Genomic DNA, 21,948 nt, shown 5'->3' with positions numbered 1-21,948 from the left:
AGGAAATGGAAGTTTCAGCATACAATGTCATCTCCTGGATATCCCCAGAGCAATGGGAAGTCAAAAGCAGATGATAAAAATTTGAAAAGAAACAAAAACTATTAGAAAAAGACCTACCAGCAGGTTGAACCAGCTGAGCATGATGATGAACCACCAAGTCAACCAGCAGCACCAGCACCGGGGAACCAACCACTTCAACCAGCTACATGTCAACGAGACAGCACCACCCGGCAGCATCAGAACAACCAGATTTAGCAGGATGGTGAAACCACCAGCATAATTTACAGGACTACCAACAATAATATGTGCTTCACATGTATATACTTTGCACAAAGTCAAAATTAGTGAAAACTATTTGACTCATGACTGAACTGACTTTTATGAACTTTCACAAACTATAAGTGAATTAAAGCCATAAATGTAAGATTTCTTTCAAATTTGAATTTTGTTATTCTTGACCCAAAATGCTGAAATAATATTAGTAATAACTGCTGGGTAGGGTTTCTGTCAATTTTAAGCTGTTGCATGTTAAATGGCCAAAATAACCAGTGGGATTTTTTTCACTTGGTTCTATCAGGGACTAATTATGACTTTATGTTCAGCTCACATCACTTTTCAGAAATGACAGCCAGATAAAATGGAAAGATCACAGTATGTAGATATATTTTAACACCATAAGAAGCTTTGTCCAAAAATGTTGCACAAAAATCTTAAATAGAGCAGATAGACCAATCTGGCCTCTCTACTAATACAGGCGAGCATAATAAGGTTTGAAAAAGTGAATATATGAATCTTTTAAAAACTTCAATTGCTTAAGTAGATAATGGGACTTGTTTGGTCAAGGGTTTGGTTGGCCATGCATGCATCTTTAAGGGTCATTCCTTGTCATTCATAATGCTTCTTTAAGCGGGTAATGTGAGCATGATGGGCGTAATAGGGTTAAAGTAAGGGTTTGCTTATTCTTTGTTTCGTATGAACGCACCGTCGGGTAGGCGTGTGCCGCTGATGTAAAAGCGTATGTTCGAATAAATAAATAAAAAAATAAAAATAAATAAATAAATAAGGGTCCTTAAGAGCAGCCAAATCTTCCTAGCAAATTAAGTTCCTTGTCATTCATAATGCTTCTTGTGTGCTGGTTGCTTAGAAACAGCTTTTTTATTAGCTTTCCAGCATCTTCATTGGCTATGCTCTCTTTGCTTAGTATTTGCATGGTATCATTTGGTTTTTGTCTGTCACACTGGAAGGATGGTTTTTTGTAACACCCACCCACCCAAATATGGGGGTGAAGTAATGGGAGAATATAATTATGTTGTCAGGTGAACAAAATAATATTGTGTTGATTTCAATTTTATTGGTAATTTGTTTGAAATTATTTGTAAATTGTATACTCAGTTGTATCATGAAATAATCTTCCTTTTGGAGTCTGAACAATTTGGTTGCTGCAAGCATGTTTTGATGGGTCTATGCTGCAAGTGAAGCAAAATGGGTTAGTAAAGTGCTGAGTTCCTTTATATCCTGAGGGAGCTATTCAGTTTGAGGTCCCCTTTTCTACCCGTGGTGTATTAAAAGCAGAGTTCCTTTATATCCCGCGGGAGCTCTTTGGCAGAATTGAGGTCCCCTTTTCTACCTGTGGTGTATATTTAGTTTATTTTTAAGCAGAGTTCCTTTATATCCTGAGGGAGCTCTTTAGTAGAATTGAGGTCCCCTTTTCTACCCGTGGTGTATTAAAAGCAGAGTTCCTTTATATCCCGAGGGAGCTCTTTGGTAGAATTGAGGTTCCCTTTTCTACCCGTGGTGTATATTTAGTTTATTTTTAAGCAGAGTTCCTTTATATCCTGAGGGAGCTCTTTAGTAGAATTGAGGTCCCCTTTTCTACCCGTGGTGTATATTTTGTTTATAAGCAGAGTTCCTTTATATCCTGAGGGAGCTCTTCAGTAGAATTGAGGTCCCTTTTCTACCCGTGGTGTATTAAAAGCAGAGTTCCTTTATATCCCGAGGGAGCTCTTTGGTAGAATTGAGGTCCCCTTTTCTACCCGTGGTGTATATTTAGTTTATTTTAAGCAGAGTTCCTTTATATCCTGAGGGAGCTCTTTAGTAGAATTGAGGTCCCCTTTTCTACCCGTGGTGTATATTTTGTTTATAAGCAGAGTTCCTTTATATCCTGAGGGAGCTCTTTAGTAGAATTGAGATCCCCTTTTCTACCCGTGGTGTATATATTTAGTTTAAAATCAGAGTTCCTTTATATCCTGAGGGAGCTCTTTAGTAGAATTGAGGTCCCCTTTTCTACCCATGGTGTATATTTAGTTTATAAGCAGAGTTCCATTATATCCTGAGGGAGCTCTTAAGTAGAATTGAGGTCCCCTTTTCTACCCGTGGTGTATATATTTAGTTTAAAAACAGAGTTCCTTTATATCCTGAGGGAGCTCTTTGGTAGAATTGAGGTCCCCTTTTCTACCCGTGATGTAAAATTTGTTTGCATAACCTTTTTGTTATAGCAAATCGTTTATTCGAAATTGTGGAGTCTAGTAGAAAAGGAAGATACTGATATTGATAATGATGATTAATGAGATAATTGTTATGAGGTAGTAGTAAGATTGGTACATTGTGTTGTAAATATTATTAACGAAAACATTAGTGACAGCAAGAAATAATAAAGATCTTGGAAGGATGATTTTATTATTTTGATAATTTTTCTGCCATTTGATTGAATTATTAAACAAAAATTGAAATTGGAATTGATAACAAGTCTAATTTAATAGCTTTGTTAGTAATGCTCAATAGCTTTGTTTGGTTATAAAAAGTATAAATGCTGAATAACTTCCTGTGATAGTAAGAATTTAAATCTGATACTTGTTGATGCTTAGTTATATATATACATTCTTGAGCTAAGATTATTATATATTGGATAGGGCGGATTTACCATTGGGCCAGATGGGCCCGGGCCCAGGGCCCCCAAAATCTGGGGGCCCCCAAAACTGCCCTATGCATGTGTTCCTTTTTAGCCCGAAAACACCATGTTTTGGACCAAAATATGATAAAATTGCTCAATTTTGCGCGCACTGGCCTTTTTACATAACAAAGATAACCTTCATTGGGCTAAAATGGTTTGAAATTGAAAATTTCGCAAATGCCCTAATGAAATTGGAAGAAAATATGCTCGTCTACCTCTAAGGGGCTGTGATGAGCCCTGGTGGCAGGGTAAAATGGGGGGGGGGAAGGGGGCAAGAAATTTTTGGCGAGCTGAAAGGGGGCAAGCAATTTTGGGCAAGCTGATATGTGGGGGAAAGCGATTTTTGGCACACATTCGTGCTTTTAAATAAAACGCCTAAAAAGGCTTAAGAAACAGTACCGTATGGAAACACTTAAATATGCAAAGTTTCCTGCTCGCTGTGCTTGCAACATATATTTAGACTATTTAAGGTTTGCAAATTGGGATCCCAAATTTTTTCATGTGCAAATGGGGGGAGGGCAAAGATTTCTTGGCAGGCCGAGAAGGGGGGTGTTGATTTTTGGCAGGCTGAGAGGGAGGCAGGCAATTTTTAGCATGCAATTTGGAAATTTTACCCCCGGGCTCATAATTATTGCAGAACCCCTAAATATTGTAATGCTTTTGCCGCCACTGTCGAGTAGGCCCCCTATTTTGTAAACCAAAACGTGGCTACTTGAGTGGACATGCCTTCTTCACAGTGAGTTTTGGGGCCTCCAAAAGTTGCCCTGGCCCAGGGCCCCCAAAAAGGTAAATCCGGCCCTGATATTGGAAGTGAGTAATGTATAATGGCAATAAAGCACTTTCGGTGTGGCAGGTGAATGCCTTGTATCAAAGTTTGTGTCTCTTTGTCCCATTATCTGTCTATGAGCAATTGAAATCACATAAAGACTGGAACAAAGGCATATTAAACCACAAATAGTAAACTCTAATCACTTGAAGTAAATTGCTGTAAACTTTTGACCAGTGATGATAGTGTACTTCTGAATGTTGACAAGATGAAGATGGTTCAGTACTCCACAACAGCTGAGACTGTTTCGGCAGCTAATCAGAGACACATTCATTTAACACAGTGAATACATAACATACGTGGTAAAGTGCGGTCTCATTAAATTTTACAGCAATTTACAAAATAGCTCAGGAATCAGCACTCAATTCCCGTGAATCATTCTGATTTTGTCTCATTTTAATAAAGAAGTACTATAATATAAGGCAAATTATATCTCTTGGTGTAACCAAACCTTTGCATAACTTTATGTTTGCATATCAATTCAAAAAGAGAGAATGATTTCAGAATGGAAACTGACAGTTAATGCTAAATTTGGTATTTATTTCAAGGTAACCTAATTAAGGGAAATAAAAATGGGGAGTTTGTGCGCAATAGGTTTAACACTATTTTATTTTTGGTTTATTTCAGGTCCTCTGCAGCAGGTAGTTACACTATAGAGACTCAGCTGCAAGCTTTTTGTAACTGGTGCAACAAACACCTAGAAACCGTTGATGAACACATTGACAACTTGGAAACAGATTTCTCAAATGGCTTAAAGCTGATTGCTTTAGTGGAAGCATTGTCCAAGAAGAAAGTACCTGACATCCCACGGAGACCACCAAAATTTAGGATTCAGCGGCTTCATTTGGTGTCAATGGCTTTGTCATTTCTCCAGCAGACAGAACATGTCATTTTCACAGGCGTAGGTGCGTATTTGTATTGTAAACGAATATCCGCAAACTTATAACTCATGATTAAGTAAAATAGAAAGAGTGGATCATGAGTATTTGATCAGTGTTTCACCATCGTATTATGAGAGTGAAGTTTCTCTTCAAAGATTACGACTCAGTAGACTCAGAGTGCAAGTTAGCAACTTACAAATTGTGATAGCATTCAATTTAGTGTATTTTTGGATATATCGCACTGGTGCATCACTTTATCGCACTCTATCATTTCTTTTTAATTGTGCACATACAGTATATGAGAACATGGATTTATAGGTTCTGAAATGACTCCTGCATTCATAATCAGAAGAGTTTTGAGAGTCATTCACAGACTTGCAATTAAGTCATGAAAGTTGAGTCACAAGTCAAGTTAAGTCATTGAGAGGTCGAGTCATGAGTTGGGGTGTGTCATTAAGTGTTTAAGTCGAATCATTTAATAAGCAGGTTGAGTCATTTGAATTAACAGGTTTAGTCGAGTCAGTTGAGCTACCTCAAGACATAAACTTCAAAGCAATGAACACATTTTGTGGTGTGTTATGCCACTTTGTTTATAAATTGAAATACTACATGTATCATGGTGTACTACTAAACTGACTTACATGAATTAATATGAAATATATATATATCATCGCTCATTTCACATAACAGCGTATCTCACAAAATATGTATATTTAGAAAAAACTACATATTTAATTTGGCCGAAATGTATTGTTTCTGTACCCTTATTAAATCATACTATCTACTTGAAAGTAAATCCATCAGTCTAAACAGGACATTCATAAAATTGATATAAATGATATTTTAGTCAAAAACTCTTCACTTTGTTCCAGTATTCACTGAGACATATTTCTGTGAAAAATATGTGAACGGTTGAAATATCCGTGAAAAATCTGTGTTGGTTTACATATTTTTCACAAATTTTTCAAACGATCACAGATTTTTGTCTCCTAGTAATGAAGAACCGTATACCTCGTTATGTGAAACGGCAATAATTGCATATTGTGAGATGTGATCCAAAAAACACCATGAAAACACTGGAAACCTAAAAGGCATAGAGTTGTTCATCATAAAAGGAAAACACAGATCACCCGCCCATTGCTCGAGTCAGGAATCCGAACATTTGGAACATGGATTCAAAGCCTTGATTGGCATATGGTTTTAAAACAAATGGTACTCAGCATAAAGCTGACGTTTTTACGCTATTCTTGATCAAGGTATGAGCTCATGCTTCCCGAAAAAAAGAAGATGGTTCACACGAATGACAAACCTTGGATTACCCCTCAGTTAAGGACCTGATTGCGAAGCGTCAAAAGGCTTTCATTTCCGGCTCTGATCAAGAGTGGCGTAAACTGAAAGCGAGGTCAAGCGTAAAATTGAGAAGGCAAAAAGAGATTACCATGCAAACAGAATCAGAGGGCTTCAAAAACCGGAGTCAAGAAAATGGTACCAACAAATCAAAAAGGTTACTAACTCTGGCCGATCTGAGCTCAGATTGGACATCCCAGGTGTTTGTGATGATGATGAGAAGGGTAAGGCTGATGCGGTCAATGACATGTTTGCTAAAGTATCTGCGCATGTACCCCATTGGATACATCTAAGCTACCTGCGTATTTACCAGCCAAAGACCCTGCTCCCAAACTGCACCCTTGGGAGGTTTATTCTGAGTTACAGAAAATTAACCCCAACAAATCTGGGGGACCTGATCGTATCCCTGGTAAAATCATTAAGGAATTTGCCTATGAGATGAGCATCCCCTTGACAAATATTCTTAATTCCTCATTTACTGACGGTATTGTACCAAGTCAATGGAAACAAGGTATCGTTGTGCCTATACCAAAACAAAGACCCCTACTCTTGATAAGTTACGGCCAATTTCTTTGACCTCAATCTTAGCCAAAGTAGCTGAGGGTTTTGTATCGAGATGGGTAATTGATGATATTAGTCACAAGTTAGACATCAGGCAATTTGGAAATGTAGCAGGTGTGTCAACTAATCACTATCTAGTCAATATGATGCATTACCTTCATACTGGTGCTGAAGTGAGTCACAATACCGGAACGATTGTCCTAACAGATTTTTCTAAAGCCTTTGATTTGGTCAACCACACCATTCTCATCACAAAAATTATTCAAATGGGTGTGCGTAGGAACATAGTACCTTGGCTTTGTGACTTTCTTCAGCATCGACAGCAATGTGTATGCGATACAACAACATGCTTTCAGACTTTGTGCAACTCACAGCTGGTGTACCGCAGGGCACCAAGCTTGGCCCAATTGGTTTTCAAATCCTCATCAATGATGCTGCCGATGATGCACATGGAGAAGTCTGGAAGTATGTTGATGATCTCACATTTGCTGAAAACTCTACTAGTGATAGCAATAGTCATATCCAGGAAGATCTGAATAAGACTGGGCAGCAACTAATGGCCTAAATCTTAATGCCAAGAAATGCCAGGCACTTGAGGTTAATTTCAGTAAAACCAAACCACATCATGCAGACTTGAGCATTGGCTCTGACAAGCTTGATTATGTTGACAAAGCCAAAATCCTGGGTATCTGTATTCAAAGTGACCTGAAATGGCAATCTCAGGTTGATATTATGATCAAGAAAGCAAACCCTCGTCTTTTCATGCTTAGATCCCTGAAAAGATTTGGCTTTGACCAGGATGAACTTACGGTCGTTTACAAAAGCTATGTCAGACCAGTGCTCGAGTATGCTGATGTGGTTTGGCATTCGGGGCTCACATGTAAACAAGCTAGTGATCTTGGCGCATACAAAGAAGGGCGATTAGAACCATACTTGGTTATAAATACATCTCATATTCAAAGTCAATACAACAGTGCAATATTAAAAAGCTAGAAGACAGAAGGGTTGAGCATTGCAAACTTTTGCCAATGGACTGAGAGACAGTCTAAGAACCAGTCATTTATTACCCCCCACCAGAATCTCGGTCCATGGCAGAAGTTTGCGCAATGCTCAAGATCATACACAACTCAGGGCCAACACGAAGCGCTTCAAACAGAGCCCCATCCTTTTATGTCACACTTTTAAACATGCATTAAATGCCCCACTTGCTTTTATCTAAAATTCAATTTGTGTGCATCCATGTCAGAGGGATGCGCTTGTCGGCTGCTACATGTGTCTCATTTCGCATGGTTGCTGGGAGTAGATGCCGGACTTGTCTCGGGTGGATGTCGCTTTGGGTCATCCCTGGGTCACATGGTTTGGGAGTACAGAGAACATTCCTTGGCCATGTGACTTGCGGATGATTTGGAGTGGCCTCCGCTTGGGATGGGTCTGGTGTTTGTTCCTGGCTGTTGTGCGGGGTGAGCCGCGTGTGGCGTCCGACGTGTGCATCATTTTGTTATGGATGTACACATTTTTTTCATAAAGATTTTATCCTGCTGGCAGGTTAAATTTTGATTTTAGTGCTTTTAATCAATTCTTTTGGTGATATTTTACATTGTAATTGGCCTATTTTATTTGTGCAAATTTCATATCTTTATGTCCTTGTAATAATATATTTTCCATGTGTCATGTTTATTTATACTACCATGTGCAATACTTGTGTATTTATAAATGTTTTAAATTTGTGTGTTATTCTAAGTATTTAATTATAATTGTAATATTTCTCTGTAATTTGGCCCATGGCCACGATTGTGAAATAAATATATATGAAATGAATGAATGCTAGATGATAGCCCAGCAAACACAAAACGTTTCCAAAACGTTTTGAATTGGTTTTATTTGGTTTTGGTTTTTAAAGCGTTAAATACACGTTTCCAAAGCGTTTTGATAAACATCGAGTTATCTGATGGCAGAATAGTTCGACCAAAAGCGTTATAAAAGCGTTCTAATAACGTGAGACCCATTGCAGACAAAATACTCACGAAAAAAGCAAATAAAATCACAATGTTCATAGATCGTTCCATTCGACTGGGGTTCCACTATATAACCAATTAGCTGGATATTAAATAATTATTTAATATTTATTATAATAAGTAGGCTATCGAATCAACAAGAGACTTGCATTTTATTTTTCTGTAATTTATTTAGGCCTACTGTACATTATTTGCATGAATGATGACAGATATGAATAAAAAACGTAAGCAAATTAAAGTAAAAGGTACCGGTAAATTTACATTGCTTTATTTTATAAATCAACTTTCAAAAGATGTAACCATGGTAACGCACGGTCTCGATTTCAGAAATGAACCGGCGGTTAGTCTCGGTCCCAGACGGCTTGTGCTCCTCGTTACTCAAGGAGCACACGCCGGCTGGGACTAAGACTACCCACCGGTTAGTGCGGTTTGTGTGTTTGAAATACTAGTAACAAATTGTAACCGTTTTGACCATGCATCAACGGATATATCTGTGAATCTCAATTGCTGACTGTTTACGGTGGAATTTAATAGGCCTAGCTAACCTTTAATCATGTTTATAGATCAAAAGAAAGCGTGTATAGGCCTTTGATTTTGTAGACAAGTTGCAGCTATGTTTTGGGCGAAACATTTGCGTTTTAATGGAATTACTGACATATGATTTTAGTCTGCACTGATGGCGAGCAATGGTGACTACTACACAGTACTATAGTACTAGTATCCTTGATCTCAGTGACCTTATACTTGACTAGCCTATACGTGGTTACTGCTCAACTACTATAATATTAGCTGTTCAAATTTGATTCTGGTGTGGAGAAAGCGATACAATTCTACATGTATTTTTGTTGTATTTAATGATAAGTGTTCCAGCTCCAAGAGTAAAGTATAACAGCATTAGGTCTACTCATTTAGGTAAGTTTTCATTTTCAGTTTTAATTGAGGCCCTTTTATTTCTTAATTCTGTAAATTTTAATAGCATGACATGGTATAAATGTGCCATTTGTTTCTGATTATAATCATATATAATATTCACGCTAGTTGCCCATTGCAAGTCTCTTGTTGGTTTATATACTGCGCCAAAAAGTATCCTTACACTTGGAAGAAAAATAGATAGCGCATCTATTAAATAAATAAATTTACCCAAATATGGTTTAGTTTTAATTCACATGTTCCGTTCAGTTCAGTGAGTTGTAGAATTGATTTTTTCTTATTGTAAGGATACTTTTATAATTTTAGCGCAGAATACATTTACATTAATGTATTTTAATATCACATTTAATATCCTAGCTAAGGTTGGCTTTCATATTTTGGTTATCCGAATCATGCTGCCAGCTGCCGGCAAGAATAATCGATGCAACAGGACTGGACTGGGACGCTGAACATGTCTTGATGTCGAAGACATTGGGGACATGGAGTTATACATTATCTCATGGTGTACATCTTTTACTTTCATGGTTAATGTATTTCTTCATGGTTTCATGTCTTATATACTACACAAGAGATCGAAGTGTTAACGTCATAACCATGATAACTTGGACTCCCAAAGTGATGCGGTTTATTAGCATTTGGAAAAGCGGTCTGATAACGTTTTCAAAGCGTGTCATGCAAGCGTTATTGAAGCGTATTTAGAACTACGTTTAAAAGCGCAATATTGAAACGGTTTTTAAACAAAAGTGAAAGCGTAATATTAACGTGAAAAAAGCGTAATCAAAAGCGTTTCATGCAAGCGTTATTGAAACGTATTCAAAACTCCACACATTTACGTTTTTAAAGCGCAATATCGAAACGTTTCTTAAACCAAAGTGAAACGATTTTTTAACGTTTTAAAAACGTATTTTGGCTAGCTGGGAGGTCATTATGTGAAACTGTGATTCTCACAAAAAACACACTTACGACGGCAGATATAGGTTGTATGTGACATGGTGATTTTTACACTCGGCAAGATATGACACTATGACAAATGAATTATGTAAATGTAAATGAATTGCTTTTAGCACCATCGTTATGTGAAACTGAAAATTTGAAATAAAGCACATATGTGGATATCAATAAATTAATTATCTCACTAATTAAACAACATCCACAGCCAGGATTGGCTAATGTTGTAGAGTGTTGTCTACCTACTTAATTACTCTGCCAAAATTCTCAAACATGTCAAAAATATCACATACACTATGTGAAACGGACGACGATAGTGTTCAAATAACCGTCCTGGAGAGTCGGTCAATTTCAACAACAAAAAATTATGCGCCTTAACATGCAAACATTTAAAAATTTAATGTTGGGTCCTATAACTCTTGTCCACTAAGTGTTAACTATTTATTTTCATTGTTAGAGCAAAACTGTTCTTGAACAGTGTTTAGATTGAGACCATTTTGAAAACTAACATTCTCTAATATCATTCATTTTCTGTGTTATTAAATATATAGGGGCGGAAAGCTTTGTAGATGGTGACCGAAGATACGTCTTAGGTCTGGTATGGCTACTCATTCGACATTATTCCAAACTTGGACAAGGAGGAGAAATAAAAAATCTGAAGAAAAAATTACTGGAATGGTTAAGGGAAAAACTCCCGTCACTGAATATCAGCAATTTTAAAGAAGACTGGAGAGACGGAAGGGCATTGGGGGCACTTATTGATGTTCTAGTCCCAGGTAAAGTAGACAGTGGTACAGTAGGAGGAAGGGTGGGGCAGGCTATTCCCTGTGATTTCTGGATGATTATTAATGTTCTAGACTCAGCTAAAGTAGCCAGCGGTGTAACCAGAGTGTGATGGGTAGGTGCGGCAGACTGCCCCCTGCGATGGTTGATAGTTATAATAATGTTCTAGCCACAGGTAAAGTAGTCAGTGGTGTAGCCAGAGGGAGGAGGGGAAACGAGGGGCAGATTGCCCCCTGCGATGGCTGGATGTTCTAATCCCAGGAAGAGTAGTCATTGGTGTAACCAGAGAGAAGAAAGGGCAGGAGGGGCAGACTTCCCCAGCAATGTCTGGATATTTATTGATATTCTAGCCCCAGGTAAAGTAGACAGTGGCAAAACCAGAGGGAGGAAGGGGTGGTGCAGACTTCCCCATGTAAATCTTGATAATTATTGATGTTTTAGCCCCAAGTAAAGTAGTCAGTCGTGTAATCATAGGGGCACAGGACGGGAAGACTGTCCCCTGCAATCAGGGGCATCGCTAGGCCAATATGATTCGGGGGGTGTACAGCATGTTTTGCCGACGGAAATATTTTGTGAATTGTAGACCCAATTTTTTTATCCAGGACGGCGCTCAAGAACCTAAAAAGTGGGGGGGGGGGGGTCAAAAAAAAATTTGACAAATTTTTAAAAATTATATTAACTACTATAACATTAACAATAGTGTTACGAGTCGTACTGACTCAAGGCCAAAATCACCTTTTACCCAAATTCACACGAATGCACAACACAAATACACTGTTTGATTAAGCTAACAAAATCTAAGTATTTAATTGAAAGTAAAGAATGATTGGTACAATATATGACAACAAATGCATATACAAAAATAATCACACAATCACAATAATTACTTTAACTACTCAGTACTTAACCAGCAGTCTTCTTGTTGGTGATCACAGAGTTCTTGCAATGTTCTGGACAGCTGATGTATATATCCTTATTTACTTGTCCTGCGAAAATCAGCAAAGTCCATTGTACACTTGCATTTATAAATCCTTGCGTATAAAATCCTCACACGATTTCGATGCTGCTTTCTCCCAAATACTCAACTCCTTGCGTCGTTCTCCAAACACGTTTATAACTCCTTGTGCAGTTCTCCAAATACTAAACTCCTTGTGCCGTTCTCCAATACTAAACTCCTTGCGCAGTCCCCCAAATCTCTTTACTCCTTGCGCAGTTCTCCTACTTGACAGACTTTCGAAGCTTTGAATCAGTTATCAGCATGACAATGAAGATCACAATAAATCACTCCTTTTTGGGATGTCTCCACACTATCTTCTCCGTTCAGCGGCTAAATACTTAAATATAGCACCTTCGCTATAATTCCAATGCTGATTCAAAATTCAACTTTGTGAGTATTTTGCTGCACCACATGCACAGCTCACTGCTTCATAATAATCAAATGTCTGAGTAATAAACCTGTTGACATTTGCTTTTATAGCAACCAAAACCCACATCTATTAATAGCCCATTCTGTCATATTACAACACTTCCTGTGGGTGATTCCCAAATCTTATCCATTTTACAATCCAAGGAATTTTCCCAAGATTATCAATAAAGAGAATCTTCTAGAAATGAACAGGGGTTTCCCCCAAGCAATCTAAAATTAGATATGATTTGTTTTGATCACTTGATGAATGAAAAGGAATCCTCCTAAAACATGCCATAACACACAAACTCTTGCATGATTACTTCCAAGGTGTTTCCCCTTGTCTCATATTTCTCATGACATACTTTCAGCTTGTAAACAAAGTTAAATAATAAAATTATTTTAAGATGAATTTTCCATTATAAGGCTGATAATAACCCTAACACGTATAAATCTTACAAAATCTTACAGGAAAACCACTGCGCATGCATGCATTCCATGTGATGGCATTGCGCAATCACCCCAAGTCATTTATGGGCACCAAATCGCTGGCCGGGCAAGTGACTCCCCCGTGGCATGAGGTCGGTGATCATGTGCGTGGCACCCGAGGGGTCCCAGGGTCAATTCCCGGGGGGGTCCCAAGTGAAATCTTTCTTCATCTTCTCTCCTTTTTCGTTCCTTCTCTGCCTTCCGATAGCAAAAAAAGCATGTTCCTTGTTAGGGTTAATGACTCTTGCAATTTGCTGACAATCACATAGCTTTCACTACATTTGCCGACAATCAAATGGTTTTGATGACAACAGTCAATTTTGCCGACAAAAATTGTGTATGGGGGGTGTCACACCCCCATACCCCCCCCCCCCTAGCGGCGGCCCTGCCTGCAATGTCTGGATAGTTATTGACGTTTTAGCCCCAAGTAAAGTAGTCTGTGGTGTAACCAGAGAAGGAAACAGGGAAGGGGCCATCTCAACTGGCGGCGTGTGCCACACAGTAATTTTACACATCAATCTTGATAAAAAAAAAGGTGAAAAATACTCAATCTGAGCCTCTAAAAAACCTTAAACTCCAGGAGCTTAAGGGGCCACTTCCTCTGGACACCAGCTGTAGCTTCACCCCTGGACCCCACCTGGGGTCCTAAGACCCCATCTTCTATGCGCTCAGTCATACACACACTTCCTCGCAAAGTCCTCCCTTAACATGTTAGCTCTTCATGATCACTAAAATATTTCCAGTTGACACTTCAAATAAACTAGTTGATATATCATATGCCACTGCGATATAAACTAGGAAGGGTGGATGGGTTAACCTACAGTACAGACTACTACAGACCGCTTTCAACCAGTCAAAGTCTCAGCATCACCCGATAATGAGGGCCGAATATTGTTCCATGAAATGCGACGGGCAAAACTACTATGCACTTACCGCATATTCTTACGGTCTATCGCAAAGCTCTATCGCGTATACACGCTGGCGTGATTGTTAGACACGGCACGATCGAACAATCGGCCCTCATGAATATGCGAGAACTCACAGCATATTACAGTGCACGGGGACTTTGACTGTTTGAACGCGGTCTGTTACTAGCTCTTTCGTCCATGGTTAAACCAATCCCACCTGATGCTAGAATATTCCATCTTCTCAGCATCTTCTCAACGATGGCCACGTCAACACGAAAATGGTGCTGCTCTTTTCATGAGGCACCGCGCTTGGTCACTTGACATGTGGTTGCTATACACCATGGGGAGGGGACTGGAACTACCTGTATCAGCTAAAATAACTACCAGGGCTAGTAGGGCTGTTTTTTGCATTAGTAGTAAGTGACTAACATGACTGTAAAGAACAGAGATGCAGCTTTGATAATTATTCAGTTTACTTTTTTCATCTGACATAACAGGTGCATTTCCAGACTGGAAAGTCTGGAAAAAAGAAGATGCCAGTGGAAATATAGTGCAAGCCATGGATTTTGCTGCCAATTGGCTCAACGTGTATAAAGTAAGTAGTCTTATTCTAGCATGTGATGCCATGTCATTGTTTGGAATATAATATCTGAATAGTGCCACATGGAATTCAACAAGATTCCCATGTCATTTGTATCAGTCAAGTGGAAGGTAACGACTGGCAGCACCAAATCTATGACCTGCGTGTCGAAGTTCACTTTTGAACAACAATGGGAGAAAAACAAAATGGCATCCCGTGAAATGTCATGATCGAATTTCTACTCCTTACGAGCAAAAATTTTTTTTACCCAATGTCATCTTGGGGTCAATACGATTTCGATATAACAACTTTATAAACACCATTTTGAACCTGTGGTGAAACATTTTCCCATGATATTGAACTGACACCTCACAATATGAAACCTCTGCAGAGTGCACTGCAAGTTTTTGGTGACAAAGTTAACAAATCTGCCTTAAAACAACAATCTCTTACATAAGACAAACCACACACTTGAGTGTTTCTTTCATGCAGAGTTGTTATCAGTGGCGGTGCTCGGGGAGGGGGTGCAAGGAGGCATTTCCCCCAATATTTTTCTTGCCCCCACCCAGTTTTGCCCCCCCCCCCACTTTTGAGGTAAAACCCCCCAAATTATGTAATTTTCCACTCTTTGCGGCAATTTTGTGCACAATTTCACTTTGCCCCCCCACCAAAAAATTCCTGGTGCCACCACTGGCATTGTGTAAATCTATGGATATTGACATATTTTTTCCTGGTGGTTAATTTACATAATTGGCTGCTGGTCAATTCAAAATGTGCGATATCAAAAATGTGAAGTCATTTGAAGTCATTTTACAAATATGTTCAGAATGCTTTGACTTGTACAGAAGTTGATGGATTTTTATGACACTTGCATAAAATGATCCAGGGGCAATTTAGGATGGTATGGAATCGGGGTCAAAGGTTATTTGGTGGTCAAGTGAGGTCATTGTTGATTTAGGGCTCAAAAGAACTCAACAACCATTTGGTACAATGGTGTGTGTGATGTCAATGGATGTGAGGTCAAAGGCCATTTAGGGGTCCTATTATAAATAAGGTTTCTTCCTCACAAACTTGCCTTTTCAGTTATCTCGTAGGCGGCAGAGACACGTTTTACTACATTTTTACTTTTTATATTAAAATCTGTGGAAATCAATACTCAGTAAAATTTGCTCGTCATATATACTTGTTTTTCAAGTTTTATTGTAATATATACGGCTAACATTGAAAAGGATGTTTCCTCTTTTTCGTCCCCTGCCAAGAATTGACAAGGGGGATTATAATAGAAATGCTAGGCATCAGTTTGTCCGTCTGTTTGTCTGTTACCTTGTCAATGCAATATCTTTCAATCTATTAGTGAAATATGGGTATCCATCTTAGCAGCATAGATGTATCTCAAGTAGGCTGTGGTTGAGTTTGGAGGTGGGTCATGTGTCATGGGTCAAATGTCAAATGGGTCCATCTGTACAGCATTGTTTGGAGTTGGGTCATAGGTCAAATAGGGTAAAAGTGCTAGACTAAAAAATACTTAAATATTGCAACTGTTATGGCAGGAGGCCTAGTGGTTAAGGAACCGCCTTCTGTTGCCATCACAACCCTCCTTAGTGACATATGACGGGCAGCTAGAGGATCTATTGATTCACAAACCACTTTGTCTTATTTTCTAAGCTCGTGACTGCTGAGAACATTCTTAACCCTCAAACAGATGAAAAGGCAATAATTACATATATTGAACAGTTCTGTCATTGTACACCAGATGAGGTAAGTTTAAATTAATTTTCCATTTTTGTATAAGTTTAATTCATTGGCCGTCACATACTGACGTATTCGACATTTTTAACATTTTTGAGAAAATTTGAACATTAGTTTGTTATGTTCTACTCTATATTCACCAAAAATCATGCCTCAAAATGGCTTAATAAGTAAGATATCAATTAATTTAATTATGTCGTATTTGCAAATCCATGAAATGTCTGTATCACATAATGACGTATTTGCCAATCATCTATACTGAGCAAATTTAACCCAGTATGCCGTATCTGTAATTGGAAGAGTTTTCTGTTTCACATAGTGACATATTTGCGCGACTTTGTCATTGGACAGTAAAACTGCTGTTTTGTCCTTTTCACATACATATGTAGTGACGTATTTGCGCAACTGTTTCACATATTGACATTTGCACAACGTATTTGTCATTTGAACGGTGAATAGTCCTTTTCACATAGTGACATATTTTATTTTATTTCGATTTTTTGCAGAACAATTTATGCACTGATAGTGATAAGTGAATTACATTGAAAGTATGGTATATTTGCATTACATTTAATCAGGTTTTGATCGACAATAATGTTTTAATCAAGAGTATGCAGTAAATGAAAATCGCTAAATTTTCAAATTTGATTTTCTTGCAATGCATATTTTGCAAATATGTCAGTATGTGATACGGCTGACAAATTGTTATGTGGCATGTGACATAGTACAAAGTAATAGATGATTGTTTTGTCAACCATTCCATGATATAGGTTGCAAAATCAAGATATTGTCAGCACAGAGAACTCCTGAAGCAATAGGATTAGGATTAGTGCTCCAGACCTTAGTGTTAGGTTTGTAATTGGTCTCAGCTCTATATGTGATGATATCTCAATTATGTGTAGGTTGTGTGTGCCAAAATAATTGAGAAAGACTCTTAGTAGTTCTAAAGATAAAGATGAAAAAAGAATATGCTGTTGCAGCAACTGCCAAGACATATAACGGAATCACAACCAGGGTTACCTCAAACATTTCCTGTGTGGCAAATAAAAACTTTCTATCTACTAAGTACAACTTGGAACCTTACAAGTTTGCACCTAGCTATTATATAAATGATGCTTTCAAGTTTCAAAGGAACATCCAAAGAATAATTCTGGCTAGAATATTAATACTTTGGAACTTCAAGCCTGCATTTAGATGTCAACAAAATTATTCAAAATGGCTCAGTTTCCAGACCGCAATGCCCCTTGAATATCGAGTGTGAGCCACTAGCTGTCGCGTAGTCAGTGTGGCAGCGAGTGTCATCATTTACATGTTTCAGCTGCTATATTGGGTTATTTCTTAGGGTATCAGACTGCACTGAGCAGTGTTGTGTAGTCATCACAATTGTGTGGGGGTGAGTGTCATCCTTTAGATGTCTTTGCTCTTTGGGTTATTCCTGAGGGTATCAGACTGCACTGAGCAGTGTTGTGTAGTCATCACAAGTGTGTGGGGGTGAGTGTCATCCTTTAGATGTCTTTGCTCTTTGGGTTATTTCTGATGTTTTAATATTTTAATATTGTAAAATATGGCAGCATTTTGGCCGGTGGCCCACGATGTTATTTTTAATAAAATTGAATTGAATTGATATCAGACTGCACTGAGCAGTGTTGTAGTTATCACAAGTTGTAATATGTTAATATTTGTGTGTGTAATTGATGTGTTTGTTTGTTTGGCAGATCTTCAGCGCAAAAAAAAGGCTTGGAGAGATCAAGTAAATTTTCTATACAACATTGTATAATTCGTTGGCTTCATTCCATTGTGGCGTAAGTTGGGGCACAGTGAAGAAACAACTTTTTGAGAAAATCGGTTTTAAAGAAATGCCAATATAAAATCAAGTTGTGTAAATTCATTATATTTTGTACTTGATGTGAAATTTCTATAGTAAAATGAATATATTTTACCCTTATATAATTTTCAAAAGAAATAAAGACATTATTACTGGCAAATTGAAAGCAATACGTACGTCAGTATGGAAAACATGCAAAACATATGTCTCTATAACCTTATGCCACCTCGGCTGCCATGTGATCCCTATAGCATTACTTTACGTTGGCTTCATTCCATAGTGACGTAAGGTGATACACCAGTATGCAGTAAAATGTTTTTCATTTTGCTGATGTTTCTTAGCTTGTTTACTATTATAAAATGTGTATAAAAACAGAAAGTTAGATGTGTTTTATTAATGAAAGGAGGACGACTTCCATTTCTTTACGTACAAAGTTGAATTGTTGAAATTGGCAATTGAAAATATAATTTTGACCGTCATATAATTTGCAATATTCTGCACAATCAGCATAGCCAGGATATTATTAGTGTGAAGGGGCAGAGCCAAATTTCTTCCCCATTTGTCAATTTGTCCCATTTTTAGTCATTTACTCTTTGCCATTCCGTCCCTGAAAAATATTTAAAATTTTAACATTTTCTGTACTCTATATTGTAGGCCCTACAAATTAGCCAGGGTTGAGAGCCAGAAAGACACAAGTTCACAACACATTTATGGCATTTTAAGTACTTTTTAAAAATATTTGAGGGTTGAGAACCAGAAAGACCTAAATGAGTTAACGCCTACTGGCAATTAACAGTCACTAACAGGAGATGTATAATTTCAATTAAATTAAAAAGGAAGACACATAAGGTGGTGTTTGGGACATCGTAGTTTACGCTGTCAGTTGAGTACCAGCTGTAACTTGTGAAATAAGGCTTTCTGGCTCAAACTGAAAACTGCCTCTAGAGATGTGGCCATACAGGGTGTATCAAAATGATTGGTACCGACGACTTCTAATTTTGGCCGATTTTTTAAACTATTTTTTGTACTAGTTTGGGGTTAATTGTTTAAATATTTGTAATTATAGTAGTTTTATCTTCTCTAAGAATTTTAGATCATAAAGATAACACATTCTGTTCAGAAGTTACATGATTCTAAAGGAAAGTGGGTGTTTTTACACTTTTCATCGTAACGCTGGATCAGTAGCGCACCATTTTCAAAGCTCTATTTCACTACAAATACCTAGTGAGAATGATATGTTGAAAACCATGGTACAGTTTAATATTTTCCTTGCCTATTTCTGCATAATATATTATATAAATATTCTAATCAATATTTATTAATTGAGAGTAATATTATTGACTTGAATAATTTAGGTGCGGTGAAAGAAGTTTGTGTATCAACACCTTCCAGGGCAGTAATTTAAATTGTAGTATTGAGATTACTAAGTAGATGGTGTGGAAGAATTGCTATAGACTGTAGAGAGTGTAGGTTAGGTTAGACCTGGTAAAAGTTATTGGAATGGCTCCAAAGTACTCCACACTTCAGCGCCTGCATACATAGTAAAGAATTACTGGTTGACACGAAGCTATGGAGAGGTGCGGAGAAGATTTAGAAGGCAGTTTCCAAGAGCAAGAAGTATCCCATGGAAACATGCTATAACTTGCAATGTTTCAAAATTTGATATGGGCAGTTTCAGAATGGATCCATGCCAGGTGTTATGTTCATTCAAGATAGGGCTTCACCTCACACTGCCAGAGCCGTAAGGCAGGGACTTCAGGAACTATCTTTCTATATAAAAGCATTTGTAAAGAAATTTTATGTTATAAAGACTGAGGTGAAATAATGAAGAGCATGTATGCAATAAATACTTCAAGCAGTGAACCTATTCATCTTGTGTTGTGTAAGTAAAACCATGATTACGCCGATCTTCGTTCAAATGACAATAGCTCCCAGATGCATCAACCTATCATCTTCAGATTATTAGATCAATAAGTTAACATATACCCCTTTCTATTTATAGTACAAAAACTATATTAATTAGCAATTTTATATTTTTGATATATTTTTGAAAAAGTCACATAGCCCGGTACCAATCATTTTGATACACCCTGTATATGTGGAATTAGTACTATAGATTCAGTGAGTGATATTATTTTGGTACTAAAATCACCAATGTGAGTTAAAGGTTTTCTGGTCCTCGACATCTACAAATGTGACACCAGGCAGCTATAAGGCTTTCTTGCACTAACCCCTTGATCAGTACAAAATGTGAATTTTTAGTCCTAAATAGGAAATATCTTATTATAAATTCACCCCATATTAATCGCAACAGCTGCCAAAAGATGTGATGTTTATAGCTGTAATAAATTATATTATATGAAAACCAAGTAGCACATGTATCTCTTATTACTTGTGTGTTATGGATAGAGGGTATACTGACATCAAAACGAAGCCGTTTTGAAATGCCTACAAAGCATATGTGATGCGATCAAGCAAAATCAATCAGAACTCGGAAATATTGATTTTGAGAAAGCCAAACAAAGGAAATATTTCCTTAAGTTTCCTATTGTTTTGGAAATTCTTTAATTGCACATATCTTTGGAATTGGTTGTTCAATTTCAACAGGGTTTTCTGCAAAATCCAGCTTTGTAAATACTTTTTACTATCCTATAAGAAACTGAAAATTTAATATTTCCGAGTTCCGATGATTTTGCTTGAACGTGTCACATATTTTGACACCAAAACATTTAATCCAAAAGGCACTTGGGTTCACTTTAGGGCCCTCTGCACTGCTATGTGCTCTTTTCCTCAGTCTGCTGTCAACAGCATCGTCTGCATCACTGTCGTATCTCAAAAGGCCGCCTTGTGTGATTTTTAGTATCATTGATGTATTTCATTTTGTTATATTATATTTCAGTATGCTTCTTTCTTCCATGAATGACATGAGCTTGTAATATTGTGATAAGACCTCAAAATTATTATATTATAAGTTAATTTTACTGTGCAATTGTCACAATTAGATGACAATAATAAAACATTCACTCAAGGCAACCTTTTAAGATACGGCAGTATGTGAAGCAGAGACGACATGGCATTGATATCAAATTGGATCAATTGAGCCCATATTTTTGTTTGGTTGAGTTTGGACAAGGCGTAGACCAAGGAAGGAGAGGAAATAGATTATGTAACCCTTATTGTTCCTTTGTGCCAATTGGAGTTCCCGACACGCTATTCATCGAGAGGTACCTTTTGTTCGAGACAAAGGGCTTCCGCCATTAAATCGGTAACTGACCTGACCAGCGTATTAACGCTATAATAGGCAGGCTACTGTCAATATGTGATGAAACGAAAGTCACGTAAAAGCGCCTATACGAACGAGAGGTACCTTTTGTACTAGTCCATCCCAAGGGTGTGCGTGAGCTAACAAAACAGAGGTTCACCTACAATACAAACCTATTGCAGCGCCCAAATTGGTTTGGGCGCTCATTTGATTATACTCAGTGAACACGCTTTGCTCTACCATTATGCTACGGACAGTTCAGCAGCATAGGCAAAGTGTGCGCTCTGTGTGGCGGATATAAGAATCTACACAAGTAAGTTGTCTACATTGTTTGCCAATAGGTCTACATATAAGGATTTGAAGTAATTATGATATCATTCCTACTGTAGTATTTTTAAGGACATTAGCCGCGGTCCACATCATGTTTTATTATGTATAGGCCTACCATAGTATTTTACATGAGCATCGCGTATATACAAAACACACATG

The 21,948-nt window shown here is 37.7% G+C and overlaps 1 protein-coding gene across 1 annotated transcript; it reads left to right on the top strand.

Moving 5' to 3' along the window:
• Window positions 1–206: 206 nt before the first annotated feature.
• LOC140143593 (filamin-A-like) lies at window positions 207–19,421 on the top strand. The gene is made up of 6 exons (XM_072165406.1): window positions 207–262; window positions 4,404–4,681; window positions 11,010–11,234; window positions 14,541–14,638; window positions 16,289–16,381; window positions 18,088–19,421. Exons 1-6 carry the CDS (start codon window positions 207–209, stop codon window positions 18,124–18,126), a joined length of 789 nt encoding a protein of 262 aa, XP_072021507.1. The 3' UTR covers window positions 18,127–19,421.
• The last annotated feature ends 2,527 nt before the right edge of the window (window positions 19,422–21,948 follow it).

The sequence above is a fragment of the Amphiura filiformis genome, unplaced genomic scaffold, assembly GCF_039555335.1.
Source record: "Amphiura filiformis unplaced genomic scaffold, Afil_fr2py scaffold_24, whole genome shotgun sequence".
NCBI classification, from domain to species: Eukaryota; Metazoa; Echinodermata; class Ophiuroidea; order Amphilepidida; family Amphiuridae; genus Amphiura; species Amphiura filiformis.
Note: the sequence above shows the minus strand (reverse complement) of the source record. Positions and strands in the feature narration are given on the sequence as shown.

What these genes read in the sequence shown, in the direction of transcription:
- LOC140143593 (XM_072165406.1), top strand. Translation starts at nt 207, where the DNA reads ATGTCAACGAGACAGCACCACCCGGCAGCATCAGAACAACCAGATTTA. An exon ending in CAACCAGATTTAGCAGGATG is followed by an intron (nt 263 to 4,403) that starts GTGAAACCACCA and finishes GGTTTATTTCAG; the next exon opens with GTCCTCTGCAGCAGGTAGTT. An exon ending in GTCATTGTACACCAGATGAG is followed by an intron (nt 16,382 to 18,087) that starts GTAAGTTTAAAT and finishes TTTGTTTGGCAG; the next exon opens with ATCTTCAGCGCAAAAAAAAG.